Source organism: Gossypium hirsutum, chromosome A09 (assembly GCF_007990345.1).
Source record: "Gossypium hirsutum isolate 1008001.06 chromosome A09, Gossypium_hirsutum_v2.1, whole genome shotgun sequence".
Taxonomy (NCBI): Eukaryota; Viridiplantae; Streptophyta; class Magnoliopsida; order Malvales; family Malvaceae; genus Gossypium; species Gossypium hirsutum.
The window spans coordinates 53,986,759-54,001,356 of NC_053432.1; the positions used below are offsets into that span (position 1 = coordinate 53,986,759).

At 30.8% G+C, this 14,598-nt stretch overlaps 1 protein-coding gene across 1 annotated transcript; it reads left to right on the forward strand.

Moving 5' to 3' along the window:
• The first annotated feature begins 11,782 nt into the window (after positions 1-11,782).
• LOC107897761 (stem-specific protein TSJT1) lies at positions 11,783-13,989 on the forward strand. Its single transcript, XM_016823333.2, has 4 exons — positions 11,783-12,274; positions 13,092-13,332; positions 13,398-13,518; positions 13,629-13,989. Exons 1-4 carry the CDS (start codon positions 12,072-12,074, stop codon positions 13,817-13,819), a joined length of 756 nt encoding a protein of 251 aa, XP_016678822.1. The 5' UTR covers positions 11,783-12,071; the 3' UTR covers positions 13,820-13,989.
• Positions 13,990-14,598: the final 609 nt, after the last annotated feature.

The window sequence follows — 14,598 nt, forward strand, 5'->3', positions numbered from 1 at the left end:
CTCGAAACCTAAAAAATACACTTGAAACTACTAGACTCAGATTAGGGATATTACAAAATGCCTTTGATTTAACTGATATATGGTTATCGTGCTTAACTGCCAAGATAATGGAGACTCTGGTGTCGGAAAAGCTAAGTTGACAAGAATGAAATAGATCAGGTGAGTTTATGGACTCCACCGTGTGTTCTAGTTGTTATTATGCTATTGAATTATTATGTTGAGTGTTGTTCTGAATCTAGTCTGAAATTTGTGGTTGTATATGATTACAATGTTCGGACGAACTATACATGCTTAAGATTATGGACATGAATGAATGTTTACTAGTATACTCTTTGAATGTACATGGTGTTGGTGTATTGACGTGACTAAATGAGGTGTACTCCTTAATGTATTAGTACTTGGAATGATATGTATGAAACGCGTGCTTATATTATATAAGGTGTACGGAGGGAATTTACCTTGACGGGTAGATAAATATAAGAATAATTAGTGAAATGGAGGAATGGGTGGATTGTTATTGGATTTGAGGGAGTTTGGTGGCATCATGGACTGATATCTACTAACTTGCTAGAGCAACACCGACGATGACTATTGGTTGGTTCTTTGAAGTGACACCTTAGAAAAGGTTTATCGATTCTTCGAAATCAAAGGTCCATGGGAAAGTATGGCATCATATTGTGTAAGACCATAGCTGGACTACGACAACATATGAAGTCTGTAAGGACAGTAAACATGACATCATATTGTGTATGACCATAGCTGGGCTATGGCAAAATATGAAGTTAGTCAGGATAGGAAACATGACAACTTATAGTGTAAGGCCATAGTTAGGCTATGGTAGCATATAAAGTCCACCAGGACAATGAACTAGGAAGCCAGTCAGGGCATAAAAGGAGAAGTCACTGTATGACTCACATGTCAAGTAGCATAATAGGATGATTGTGTACCATTTGAAAATGTGGGTAAGTAAGTTAATAAGGGGATCCGCCAAATTTCAATGAAAAAAAGAATTGGTATAAGCGGGTTTAATACAGCATATGTAATGGAAGGGATATTTCCTTCGAGGTAATTAAGTAATTGCTAGTATGAGTCGGCCAGTGTTTGATGAGTAACCAACATAAGGTGTGATAGTGAGACAATTAAGCAAATTCTAATCCTAAGGGTTTGCGAGTAAAAAGGCAGCCAGAAATAGATAAATCTGCCAAGGATTATCTTTGGTGGAGAATTTGTCGAGATTTAACTAAAGTAAAGGATTCCTAACAGGCCTATTTTAGCATAAGGAGTCTGCTTGGGACTATCTGTAGTGGAAAATCTGCCAAGAGAAACTTGAGAAAGAGATAGTCCTCTAGGGACTACCTGTTATTAGGAATGTCTTAGCAAAATGTTCTAAAAGGGAAAGATCTTGTGAAACTATTCCCCAGAGTCCAAGTCCACAAGGAAAGGGGTGTTTATTAATCAACAAATGTTTGGGAGGAATCAATACAGGATCAAATCCCAGAAGAAATTGCTATTTGTAAGAACACATTTATGTTTTAACCAAGGATTAAATCCGCCAAATGATTGGCTCAGAGGTTTCAAGGCTTTGATTACTCCAACAAATCAACGAAACTTCCTAATATATTCAGGGGGTTTTAAATGTTGTTTTTTTTTATTTCGTTCTCGTAAATGTAGTAAGTTTTATTCATTGTTGTACAAAATCTCACTAAGTTCATATGAACTTATGGTTGTACTGCCTTGAATGAAAGATCAAAATTATTGAAGTCAAACAACCAGCTTTGTATGAAGGGCACGGTGGTCGTATCATGTGTATAGAGGGGCACCTTTAGAGGTTACACCTTGGGGATTAAGTTGGATATATTTTTATTAAAGTCTTAACTTAAAATTTGTAAATGACAGCTAGGTTTAATAAGGTAGGAAATTTGTAAGAATTTATTACTCGTATGATATGAGTTATAGTAGAAGATTAAATTTTGAAATTTGATATTCTTTAAGCACGTAAATAAATCAGTTTAGAAATTTTGTTAAGATATTCGGGTTGATTGTGACATTTGGTACTCGAACCTGGTGATCAAGTTGAGTATAGGGTGTTACAACTTGTTTGAAGAAAAGAAAGAAAAATTGGTTTTGTTCATTTGTCTTTTTCATTCAAATTAATTAAGGCAATCATGTACTTTCATCAAATTTTTATTAATTATTGATCATTTAAGCTTAGTCTCTTATGCTCATGCTTTACATTTCCAAATGGTTAATTTCATTTCAAGTTGTCATTAATGGGTAATTGATGAGATAAAGATTGTTAGAGATAGATTAATGAAAGATAAGCTTTGATTATGTTAAAACTGAGTTAGAAAGTAAAAAAAAATGTGGGAATTTATTAGAAATTCAACTAAGCTCTGTAGTAATTTTATGACATTAGAGACTAAATTGAATAAAATGAAAAGTATTGAAAATTTATGTCATGGAATGAAAGCTAGAGATCTCTAATGAATAATTATAAAATTAGATTTTGATTCGATGATAAATATCGAAACATATGAGCATGTTGAATAAAATGACTAAAGTGAATAAAATACAAACTATGTTAAATTATTTTCTTTTCTTGTGTTTGTGTGAAACTAATATTATTTCTATTACTGAATTTATCGTACATGACTAAAGGCGATGTCGAGACGTCGAAAGTTAAAGGAAGATGAAGACTGTAGTAAGTAATCTCTAATTCGGTATGTGCTAATTAATATGTTCTTATCCTATGCTTAACTTGTTGTTTAGTTTTTGACTCAAAGTTATTATTACTGAAAGTATGTTTCATCTCATCATATGTTTGTTAGAGACTTTATAGTATCATGAAAGCTAATGATAATTCAAGGTATGATAAGTGATCAAGGTAAGTAACTTTTTTGTATGCTACGTTAGAATTGATATGGTTAGTCAAAACTATATTGATTAAATAAATTATGTAAAATTATGATAGGAACTACTATGATGCTAAGCTAGATGACTTGGAGAGTAATTGACATTATAGAACAATGGAAGTGAATTACGAATAACATTATGAAACATATCAAATTACTTAAAATTTGAGGTTCAGATGTAATGCCAAAAGACACAATGATAACTTAACATTCAAATTAGGAATTATGATATTTCAAATAAAATTTAATCAATAATTAACTTTTGATTCTATAGTTATGCTTTAATGTTCTATGTTTATATGTTCTAATTTAATTTATGATAGCATTACTGTGTATTCAATACTCAACGTATGATTATGTTTGTTTCCACGTGCAAGTCTCGGTCGTGAGTAGACATAGATTCAAATTGGTCAAGCATCCAACTCTGTAACACTCCTAACCTGTATCCATTGCCGGAATAGGGTCACGGAGCATTACCGAACATAACAATTAAACAACCATACATTTCTCATACATTATTCATATCTAATAAAATGCATTCACAATCAATCATATTGTCCCTAATACGAGCCTACGAGGCCTAAATCATGCATTAGAAGTGGTTCGGGACTAAACTGATAACTCAAGAAATTTTTGGAAAATATAGAAAATTTTTCAAAATGCAGGGGACACACGCCCGTGTGGCCGGGCCGTGTGTCCACATGGCCAAAGACACGCCTGTGTCATAGGTTGTGTGGACGTTCGAAATGGGATCACATGGCCGTGTCCCAGCTCGTGTCTAACCCTATGTAGCTCTCTGACTTGAGTCACACGGCCAACCACATGCCCGTGTAACTAGCTCATGTACCCTTCGAAATGGCCTCACATGTCTGTGTGTCAGGTCGTGCCAAAACTGTAGGGTATACTGACTTATGCCACACGGCCAAGTCACACGCTCGTGTGTTGGGCTGTATGGAGCATACTGACTTGGTTTCTAATTAAACACCAGGGGACACACGGCTGTGTCACCTGACCATGTGTCACACACGGCTGAGACACACGCTCGTGTCTTTGGACGTGTGGACAAAAATAGGCTATTTACCAAGCCATCTTTCTCACCCAAATTTGCATCAACTTAAACATGTCAAATGGCATATAACATAGCATCAATAGGCATTCAAACCAATCTCAACCAAGCCTAAATCATGCTATTCCAATACCAAAAACTATAATACTCATAACATCATAAATTTGCCAATCCAAAACATACCAATATCATCTTCAAGAATTCACCTAGTTGGTCACTTTCAAATATGCATTATTTTGCCTAAAACCACAAGCATACCATATCTCAAAATTTCAACAATTTGATACTCAAAATACAAATCCATAACAAGCATTCATATATCAATTTTAAACCACATCCCAAAAGGCCATTTGCACATTTAAATACATAACCAAATATACCAAAATAAGCCAAATCACATGGCTATACACATAATCAAAACATACTTTATTTACAAGCCAAATCACTTGGCTATATCCATTATAAACATATAAACCAAATTAACCACAACTCTTATACATGCCATATAACCAAATACATAAATTCAAAAGTACCAAAATGATAGCTGGATAGTGTGATGAGGTATCCGACAACTCCCAATCTGAGCAAGCTTCGAAAACACTATAAAACACGGAAAAATAAATAGAGTAAACTATAAATCTTAGTAAGCTCGTATGCTAAATAAGTAAAACTTACAATTCAAATACTTAAACATCACATAATGAAATTCAATTTAAATCCAAAACTTAACACATGTTCAATCCAAAGGTTAGACATGAATTCCATCTATTTTCTCGATTCAATGATTGTATAGGTCACGTACATACCTGTACTAACTCGTATCAACTTCATACTCTTCCAATTATCAATATACTTATTGAACCATTTGGAATAATATCAGATACTCAGGAATCTTGCACCCTAAGTGCCAATACATAGCCGAAGCTATCTCAATCTTATATCTCATATAATGATCAGTCTTGAGCTATCAATGGGTCTGCTCACACAAGCTAATGATCAAGACGTAACTACACGGTGTTGCTCACACAAGCTGATGAGGATCCACAAGACATGCTGGATAACTCAGCCACTGGTAGAACGTACGGACCAACACCCAAATCATATAACCTTTAATGACATGTCATTTGTATACTATCTATTCCTAAGGTTCAACCAGGATTTAACATTATCGAATCTTTGTAGAACATTTTTGTAAGATCATATTCACAATAATTCAATAATAAAGCATTTAAAATAGAATTATATTAATGCTTATTAACATACGAACTTACCTCGATCACAAAAACGACGAAATGGATTGACGAGTCCAATACTTTATTTTTCCCTCGATCTAGATCCGAACTTCGCTTTTCTTGATCTATATATAATCAAATTTAACTTATTTAATTATCATTCTATTCAATTTAACCCAAAGATCATATTATGGCAAAATTACATTTTTGCCCCTAACATTTCAACATCTCTACAATTTAGTCCCTAGCTCATAAAAGTACAAATTCATGCAATTAAGTCCACACCCATGCTATTCGAATTTCATTTATTATCATAGCATCCCATATTTTTCATTATTTCACACATTTATCACACAATTTATCACATTTCTCAATTTAATCCCTAATTGACAGTTATATCAAAAATCACTTAACAAATGTTGTTTATCTAACAACAACCATTCATTTTCTATCATCAAACATCAAGATACACACATATTCATAAATTTTAAAACCTTAAACCTTTAACAATTTTGCAATTTAGTCCCTTGGCTAGCTAGATTAAACTACGACGACTCCGAAAACATAAAAATCATTAAAAACTGTGTCAAAAATATACCATGCAAAGAACTTGAATAGTCGAATGCTTAAGCTCCTTTAATTGATTTTTCTAGTTCAATTTTTGGTGGAAGATGATAGAAAATTAAGGATGATATCATGCTTCTATTATTTTATTAAGTTATTTACTAATTTACTATTTTAACCTTAATTAATAATCTTTAAAACACTTAATAATATGTCCATATATGTCCAATCAAATAAAAAATGGTCTATTTTTCATTTAAGGACCTTTAATTTCTATAGCTATTAGACACCTTTAGCTGATAGAACTCAACTTTTATACTTTACGCGATTTATTCCTTTTTATCAAATTGAGCATTCAAACAATAAAATTTCTTAACGAAATTTTCATACAATCATGCTATCATGCTATAGACCTCAAAATAATAATAAAATAAGTATTTTGACCTCAGATTTGTGGTCCCAAAACCACTGTTCTGATTTGACTAAAAACGGGTTGTTTCAAACTCAACAACTCAGCTCAGAACACGCCTTATTATCTCATTTACATGTATAATTGAGTTCTGGGTTATATGAAATGTACTTAGGTATGTTTAGGGTATATTTTGGTGATGACTTACATTTTGGTATATTTGGTATTTGGCCTAAAGGAGTTATAGAAGTGAAATTTCATTCTTGAACTAGTAGATAATTATGCTAGATTTTATGCGTATGAATATGTGAATTAGTTTGTTAGACAATGATACATTGATGGTTAAGATTTGACGATGTTTTGTTGTGTTTGTATGTGTTAAATTGATGATCTCACATTGAGGTAAAGTTTAGGTATGTTTAGGGTATATTTTGGTAAGGTTTGAACACTTGAAAATGTGCATTTATGGTCATTTTGACATTGAGTCTTGAGACAACATGAATATATCTCGAGGCCATAAAAACAAAATTTACCTTATTGTCTAGCTATATGTTTAATGTATTGAGACATTGTTTAAACAGTCTCGAGATAATTTCTTTTAGGTCTTAAGACAAAGTGACATTTGTTTCAAAATAAGAAAACATCAAAGCTAAAATAAGAAAATAAGGGAGGTTGGTCTCGAGACATAAGATACCATGCCTCGAAACACGATTTCTAATGTCTCGAGACATGTTGACATCAAAACTAAAATACCTAAATTAAATTGAAGTTTGTCTTGAGATAAGAAATCCTTTATCTCGAGATACAACATTGAAATTTGATAGTTGAGTTTGGATTCGAGTCCTAACTTTAAATCTAACCTTACATAACCTTGTAACATAATGAATTGAATCTTAAAAATTATGAATGCATATGTGTGAGTATGATTGATGATTAAATTGGTGTGAATGATAATTATGATTCGAATTTTATGATTATGTAATGAGATAGCCTGTTTCTTAGGAACATAATGTGAAATCATGTAATTGGATCCGATGATCAAGTCGGGTTTGGGGTGTTACAAGCCATACCTTAATCAATGGATCAAATGTATAAAATAATCAATGGAATATTTTCATGCCTTCCATTAATTGATCGAATAGACCGTATGCATCAAGGGTTTGTAATTCTACCACAGTACCTGGTACAAACTATTGCATTGCTGCTAACCATGACTGCAATTCATTGTATATATTGTCCCAATCTCTATATAATCGGAAATGTCCTTCTGGTTCACATACCAAGCTTCCCGATATTTGATGGTGTATTTATACCAAGATTGCATGTCAGTGATCAGAACAACAATTGGAACAACTGAACTTGCCTTCACCAATGACAAAATGTAACTGCAAATTAAGTCTAAAATTAATTTTTGGTGATCTTGCGAAAGCTAAGCATAAGTCCTCTTTCTTAATACATCCTTAACTTTCCAATTACACCCATTCTTGTACTTCTAACATTAGCAAACATACAAAGTTGGTGAAGATTATGCAACTTTGTAATTAACACAAGATTTGATGTTGTAGTGCTTGATGGTTGCCACAATTGCATCCTTTGATTGAAATTGTGTCCCTACATATAGATCTTCGAAACTTGCAGTTGAATTCATCATATAGCTTAACATTATGTCAGGTTATTATAGAAATTCTAAGTTCTCAATTTCATTTTATGTTAATGTTGTGCATGTGGGATAAAGGTTTGTGAGATGAAGAATGATATGACCTCCACTCACTTCTAGAAAGTTTACAATAGTATTGCCACTTATGTAATCATCATCATCATCATCACCATCACCATCACCATCATCATTATCATCATTTTCTTCTTCTTTTTCTCCTTCTTCTTTGACATTGGCATTAGGAACACCTTCGAATCAAGGATTACTAAATTCATTAATATCTTAGTCTTTATATGGAAATTCGTATTGCTTTTCATCCACGTTCGAATTAATAAGAGTAAATGATTTTGATGATGCAACATACTAGTACAGATCGTCCAAAGCTTTTTTTGGGTCGAGATCAAACTCGCATATAAATGATCGTCTTCCTATTGGTGCAAATGGCAACTCTAGATACAGATTCCGAACCTCTTATAGTTCTCATATAGATGGAGAAATGTAAACGAAATGTGTGGAAAAACTTGGAAATCACCTATTCTGCAACATTACTTGACATTATACAACTTAAAATACAACTCTGTTGCATCATTTTCAGTTGAAAAAAGGGTTGATATTAGAGTCTTGACATCGTCATCACCATAAAGCTCAAGTGTGCTATAGATGAGTTGATTGGAGGACATTTTAAATCCATACACCAGTCTAGACAATATCCTCTTATATCGAGCTGCGATTTTTAAATTGATCTTTAACTTTAGTTCATTAAGTTTAACAGTTGTATTGAAATACATACTTATTTGATGCATTGATTGAAAAACAATGCCAACTTCAGTGTTACAAATTTCTCCATTATAATAGACAGCTACAAAAAAATTGTTGTGAGAACCTTAAACTTGCAAAAAGAATAGCAATAACTTAACACATAATATAATATTAAAATTTCTATTAAAAATTAACAATATTTATTTAATATTCTCAAAATTAAATAAATCTTAAAATATATTTAAAGATTGTTAAAATAAGGTGGAGTGAAAGTTGGACTCGAAAAAGTAACTATTTTTGATTTTTCTTTTACGTGGTTGAAACTCTTTATATGTTTTGAAGTGAGGTAGAAAGGGGGTTTCATACAACTTTGATGGTAGATTCCAAAGGGTGAGTGAGAATAAAGGTTTTAACATTTAATTTATAGTGTTGGGTGGTAGAGTATTAGGGCTAGTTTAGCAATGCTTTTGAAAAGTGCTTTTAAAAAAGTTTGGTTTAAAATTTGAGTGTTTAGCATTGCTATCAAAAAATGCTTTTAAGAAATAAAATGTTCATTCAGACATGTTAGTATCAAATAACAAATATGCATTTAAATAATATTTAAATTAGTTAATATTATTATATTTTAGTAAGGATATAAAAAATTTATTATAAATTGTTGTTAATATTTTTAAGCAATAAAAATAATTTTTTTAAATAATTTAAAAAAATTATTTTTAATTAATGATTTTAACACATTTGTAATTAAGCACCAAGAAAAAGAAAAGGGGAAAATACTATATTATTAGAGGGGTGAAAAAGTAATTAAGTACCAAAAGTGTTTTTGGGAGAGGAAAAGCTAAAAGTTTTAGCTTCTCCTTTTCAGAAAAACACTTTTAAAAAACCAAAAACAGCGTGTTTAGTACAATTTTTCTTTCAAAAGTGTTTTTGGAACCAAAAGTGCTTTTTTTTAAGCATTACTAAAGGCTAATTTGGCAATAGTTTTGAAAAGTGTTGTGAAAAAATACTTTTGAGAAATGCTTTTGAAAAATTTGGTTTAAAATTTGGATATTTAGTATTATTGTCAAAAAGTACTTTTGAGAAATAAAATGTCTATTTCAGACATGATATTATAAAGTAACAAATATGCATTTAAATAATGTTCAAATTAGTTAATATTATGATATTTTAACAAGAATATAAAAAATAATTTATTATAACTTATTTTTAATATTTTAATATATAATATTAATTTTAAATATTTTTAAGTAATTAATATTAATTATTTATTAAATTTAATTAGACATAGTATTTAATGTTTTTGGGAGAAGACAAAAATAAGGTTAAAAATGTAAATATCAACCAAAAGCATTTTTGGTTGAGAAAAAATTAAAAACTTCAACTTTTTCTTTATCTATCAAAGAGCATTTATTTTAAGTTGAAAATTTTTCTCAAATGATGTCTATTTGATAATAATTTTAAGGGAAAGGTACTTTTTAAGAAAAAAGTGCTTTTTATTGTGAAAGCTCGTTAAGAAGCTAAGTAGAACAGCCCTAAAGATGCCCTTTAGTGTGATTGACCCAACACTAACTTTGACTAACTCATCACTAGAACACTAGTACTAATTGACCCACCACTTCATCAAACACTATTAAATTAAACCTAAATTAAATATTAATTGACCGATTTTATGATTCCAAGCAGGGTGAGGTCAGATATTTTTGGGAGGTGAAAATTAAATAGTAATTTTTAATAGTTTATATATTTGTCATTTTTAAAAGATTAAATCAAATTTTTTATCATTTTTAGAAGGGGCTAAAATATAATTTTATCTTTATTAATTTAAAATTGTAAAATTTCTAAAGAGCCTAAATAAATAATTTTTTATTTTAAGGAGTTAGGCACTTGCCAACCCTTAACTACGCCCCTCATTCCAAGAATATGTCTAATCTGATTCATTATATTTAAATATATATATATTTGTAAATGATGGATTTTAATTAAAAATAAATTTAAAATACATGTCTAATTAAAAAAATTTACCAAAATTTTAATTTTTTATTACTAGAAATATTTAATAAATAAATTTAAAATAAAATATTACTATTACTTAAAGTAAAAAAAAATTGAAAACCCCTTCGAATAGCTAGTTTATAATTGAAAAAGAAATTACACAAAATTATTATATGTATCAATGATAATAAACATTTTATTTACTTTAATATCATATTTAATTAAATGGTACTTAAAATAATAAAAATCTATTTCAAAATTTTTAAATATTTTCAAACAAAAATATAGGGTTTTTTACCCCAATATTATAAAAAAATTATACACGAAAATAGGTTGTAAGCTAGATTAATTACGAAAATGATATACTTTTTGGGGTCGTGCTTACCTGACAGGCACAACTCATTATTTTATTATTATTTTTTTTTTGTTTTAAAAAATTATTATTATATTATCTTTAATATTTATATTAATATATGGATAAAAATACGGGTTTTACACTGATAAAAAATACCCGAAACGGGTCGAGCCTGTCAGGTAGGCACGACAAGTCGCGCCTGACAGGCAGGCACAACACCTTGCACATTTCCCTTTTCTTTCTTTGCATTTTACAAAAAATTAGTCTTATATCACTTTTGGTCCCTCTACTAGGCCTAAAATTAAAATTCAATTTTTATACTTGAATTTCTACAATAATATTTGGTCCTATTTTTTATAATTTTTTCAAATAATTAATATTGTTAATTATTCTGATAAAATTTTTGAAGTATAAAGATTGAATTTTAATTTTAGGCCTAGTAAAAGGACCAAAAGTGATATAAGACTAATTTTTTGTAAAATGCAAAGAAAGAAAAGGGAAATGTGCAGGGTGTTGTGCCTGCCTGTCAGGCGCGACTAGTCATGCCTACCTGACAAGCTCGACCCATTTCGGGTATTTTTTATCCGTATAAAATCCGTATTTTTATCTATATATTAATATAAATATTAAAAATAATATAATAATAATTTTTCAAAACAAAAAAATAATAATAAAATAATGAGTTGTGCCTGTCAGGTAGGCACAGCCTCAAAAAGTCTATCATTTTCGTAATTAATCTGTTTGACAACCTATTTTCGTGTATAAATTTTTTTTATAATATTTGGGTAAAAAACTCAAAAATATATTTAATGAAGTAAATTGTATTTATTAAAAATGAGACACATTTCGAAAAAATGTAAACCATTTATTTGTTTGCCAGAACTTTCTTTTGTTTTCTTTAGGGAGTTTGCCAGAACTTTCAGGTTTCATAATTTAATATAAAATAAAAATTAGACAAAGGACAGAAATGGAAATTAAAAGACTGCCTTAAGTTGACAAGTGTGTGTAAAAATTTCCCGATCTTTCGTATTGGCCACATCAACAGGGATATCAATCAATCAAAGAAAGATCAAACCAAATTACCATTTTTTGTTGTTTTGTTTCTCTGAAAGTATTGGAAAGAATATGTTAGCAGTTTTTGAGAAATCGATTGCCAAGAGCCCCGATGCTCTTAAAGTTTCTGGTGATTCTGAAGCAGCTTCAGCCCTCAACAATGGCTTCTTGGCTACCCATTTTGCCACTCTTCATCCTGGTTCAGTCACTGTCAATCTTGGTTCTTCTGGTTTCATGGCTTACTCTCTTGATAAACAAAACCCACTTCTGCCCAGGTTATGGTTTTCTCTTTTCCTTTTATCATTGATCAAGATTTCATTATTAGGTCTTTTTTTTTGGACTGATTTAATCCTGAATATTTCTGGGTTTCCCCCCTTGTTTATTGTTTCATTGGGTGCTGAAAATTTGTGGAAAGTTTGTCACTTTCCCCTTATTTTAACTGAGTTTTCCCCTTTTTTGTTTTTGTATGGCTCAAATTGGATACAAAGATTTTATGTTATTATTGGTTTCTTTGAAAATCTAAGTATTCTTGTTTGTTTGTCTTGATTCTTTGATCTTCTTCACGTTACTAGGTAGTCCCTTTTCAAAATTGCAATATAGTCCTTGGATTACAGAACTGATCAATTTAATCCGAGAATGTTTGATGTTGCTGAAAATAAATAAAATTGATCATAATATTAATGAAAATCCGTCTAAATTCTACGTGGATTCATGAAAGTTGACTAATAATACGTATTCTTTTTATAATAAAATTTAAGATGGATTTACAGTTGCCGATGGAGACTTTTAACTCAGTTGGCATTTCTTGTTATCCTACCTAATAGGAGGTTGATTTAAGGGTTGGTGGGGTTATAGGTCAACTGTGATCAATTTTTGTTCTCCGGGGTCATTGAAGGATCCTCTCCCCGTACTTAAATCCCACTATATTCAAATATTTGCCTAGTATGAGCAGTGAACATGAATATATTTCAAGAAAAATGAAGATTCTAACCAACAAAGATTTGTTTGAAAGCGATCCTTTTATCGGTGGATCTGCGATGCTATGGAGATTTGAAAACTGACATTTCAATGTTTTTGGTTTGATGTTTCCAGGCTCTTTGCAGTTGTGGATGACATTTTCTGCTTGTTTCAAGGCCACATTGAGAATGTTGCTGTTCTTAAGCAACAATATGGGTTGAACAAAACTGCAAATGAGGGTATCATTGTTATTGAAGCTTACAGGACGCTTCGAGACAGAGGTCCATACCCTCCTGACCAGGTTGTAAGAGATATCCAAGGGAAGTTTGCTTTCATTATCTACGATAGCTCTTCAAAAGCTACGTTTATAGCTGCGGTAAGTGAACCTAATGCAATGGATGTTATTGTTAGGTTTCGGTTTTTCACCTTTGTCTTCTGCAGGATGCTGATGGAAGTGTACCTTTCTTTTGGGGTACTGATGCTGAAGGCCATCTTGTCCTTGCAGATGACAGGGAGACTGTCAAGAAAGGCTGCGGGAAGTCTTTTGCTCCATTCCCGAAAGGTAAATCATGAAGAAACTAGCAAAAATTGAAACCGATTATGGGTTATGTTGTTAATATGATTATCATCGCATGAGAGCTTCACTGTTGATGTTTTGCAATTTGATTTCAGGGTGCTTCTTCACATCCTCGGGAGGGTTAAGGAGCTATGAGCATCCCCTTAACGAGTTGAAACCGGTGCCAAGAGTGGACAGTTCGGGACATGTTTGTGGTGCCACTTTCAATGTGGATGTAGAAACGAAGAAGGAATCTACTGGTATGAAAAAGGTCGGAAGTGCCGCAGATTGGTCCGCAAACTACTAAAGCGATATCAGTGAGCCTCTTGATTCTATTCATCTTAAATTCCGAATTTTACTTGACTGAACTTGTCTGTTATTTGGAACTAAAACAGCATTTTAAGCAGCAGTTTGCTTACCATAAAAACTCAGCTTGCTATGGTAACATAACATGGAATAATTTTTTCTTGTCCTAAATTCTTCTAAGCTTTTCTTATTTATATGCATGTATATCTAGATACGTAGAAATCACATATAAAACTCTTTCTCTTAGTAATGAAAAACAAGACCTTAACTAAAATTTCACATTGTAACAAATAACTTTAATGAAAAAGATGACTTAGCATGCGTGTGCAAATGAAGTCAACATCGATATTTCTGTCTGAGGCATGTAAGCACGCTGGGCCAATTAATGAAATTAGCACATTTGACTTAATTTATTAATATAATTTACATTAATATGAAAATATAAAAATAAAATCTAAAGCATAATACCAATATAAAATAAACATGTCATCTTTTCTATTTAATTCTTTTATATATATTTTTTTACGTTTGAATTGTTTTAACTATGATTATTATAATATTTTATAAAAGGTTAAAATTAATTAATTTGATGTAATAATGTCAAAAACATATAATTGACAATTTAATTTTTAGTTAAATTTGATATATTTTCAATTATAAAGATTATCTGAAAAAACTTTTGAATTAATGGGGATATTTTTTTATTTTTCATCATATTACTAAATTTGCATTCAAAATAATTATAATATTTAATTTAGGATTATTAGATAAAAAAGTTGA

Coding starts and splice junctions, on each gene's coding strand:
- LOC107897761 (XM_016823333.2), top strand. CDS start 12,072: ATGTTAGCAGTTTTTGAGAAATCGATTGCCAAGAGCCCCGATGCTCTT. Junction 12,275..13,091: donor CAAAACCCACTTCTGCCCAG/GTTATGGTTTTC, acceptor TGATGTTTCCAG/GCTCTTTGCAGTTGTGGATG. Junction 13,333..13,397: donor AAGCTACGTTTATAGCTGCG/GTAAGTGAACCT, acceptor TGTCTTCTGCAG/GATGCTGATGGAAGTGTACC.